The sequence below is a fragment of the Temnothorax curvispinosus genome, unplaced genomic scaffold (genome assembly GCF_003070985.1).
Source record: "Temnothorax curvispinosus isolate PA1 unplaced genomic scaffold, ASM307098v1 QBEX01000250.1, whole genome shotgun sequence".
Taxonomy (NCBI): Eukaryota; Metazoa; Arthropoda; class Insecta; order Hymenoptera; family Formicidae; genus Temnothorax; species Temnothorax curvispinosus.
In genome coordinates, this window is record NW_020210030.1 from 1 (window position 1) to 1,271 (window position 1,271).

The 1,271-nt window shown below is 59.8% G+C and overlaps 1 protein-coding gene across 1 annotated transcript; it reads left to right on the top strand.

Annotated features, from left to right (window-relative positions):
* Window positions 1-93: 93 nt before the first annotated feature.
* LOC112468646 lies at window positions 94-1,203 on the top strand (the record flags this gene model as incomplete). The annotated part of the gene is made up of 1 exon (XM_025037931.1): window positions 94-1,203. A coding segment is annotated over exon 1 (1,110 nt), but the record flags the coding sequence as incomplete, so codon positions are not given.
* Window positions 1,204-1,271: the final 68 nt, after the last annotated feature.

Genomic DNA, 1,271 nt, shown 5'->3' on the forward strand with positions numbered 1-1,271 from the left:
GGGAACTCCGCTCAACAAACGCGAGCCCTGCATGCTAAAAAGCAGGAAAACAAACTCGGCCGCTGTTCGATGTGCCAAAAGAGGCATTTCATAATGTTTTGTGCCGCGTATAAAGGAAAGACTGCCGCGGAGCGAAAGCAGCACATTGAGGCGAGTAATTTATGCTTCAATTGCCTCGGGAAGCATAAACTGAGCGAATGCGTGTCGACGCGGACCTGCTCTGTATGCGATGCCCGACATCATACGAGCCTCCACGACGCGTACTCCGGCGGAGAGGTGGCTAAGACTTCGCATCTCGCGCAGAAAACCCTCGAGAAGCCGGTGGCGGTACTTCTCGCTACCGCTCGTATCCGCGTGCGCGATCGTTTCGGGATAGAGCACACCGCGCGAGCGCTCGTCGATCAAGGCTCCGAATTATCTCTCGTCTCGGAATCGCTGGTACAGCGATTGAAACTGCCCCGCGCGCCTACCTCGGTCGCGGTGTTCGGCGTCGGCGGGAAGCGTACGGGTCGCGCTCGAGGCCTCGTGGCCTTGGATATCTCGCCTCGAGACGGCGGGCCAGCCATTTCGGTGTCGGCCTTAATTCTACCTCGGCTCACTCTCTACGGCGGCGGAGTCTCTGCGGATCGTGCGACGTGGCCGCATCTCCGCGGGCTAGAGCTTGCCGACCCCGACTTTGCGGCCTCGGACCCGGTGGAAATTCTGCTTGGAGCTGATGTATTCGCCGCGATCCTCCAGCCGGGCTTGCTAAAGGGCGAACCGTTCGAGCCGGTCGCACAAAGAACGACGCTGGGATGGATTATCTCGGGCGCCGCCGGTCAGGCGACCTGCGCTCAGAGATCGACGACTCTGCAATGCCACATCATTGAAGATCTTTCCAGCATCGTGAAGAGATTCTGGCAGCAGGAAGAGCTACCGGGCGGCGTACTCGCGCTGACGCCCGAAGACCGTGAGTGCGAGAACTTCTTCTCCCTCACACATTCCCGGAACGCGGACGGTCGTTACATGGTGAGACTCCCGATCGTGGACCAGTTGCCCGATCTCAGGGGAACGCGCAGCTCGGCCTTACGAGCCCTGGCGCACATGGAGAGACGATTCGCCCGAGATGACAAATTGAAGCAGCTGTACGTCGAGTTTATGCGGCAGTACGAGGAGCTTGGACACATGACGCCGGTGGCTCCGGAGGACAAAACGAAGAGACGTGTGAGCTACCTTCCACACCACGGCGTGATGCGCGAGGCGAGCACCTCGACGAAGCTGCGCGTCGTGTT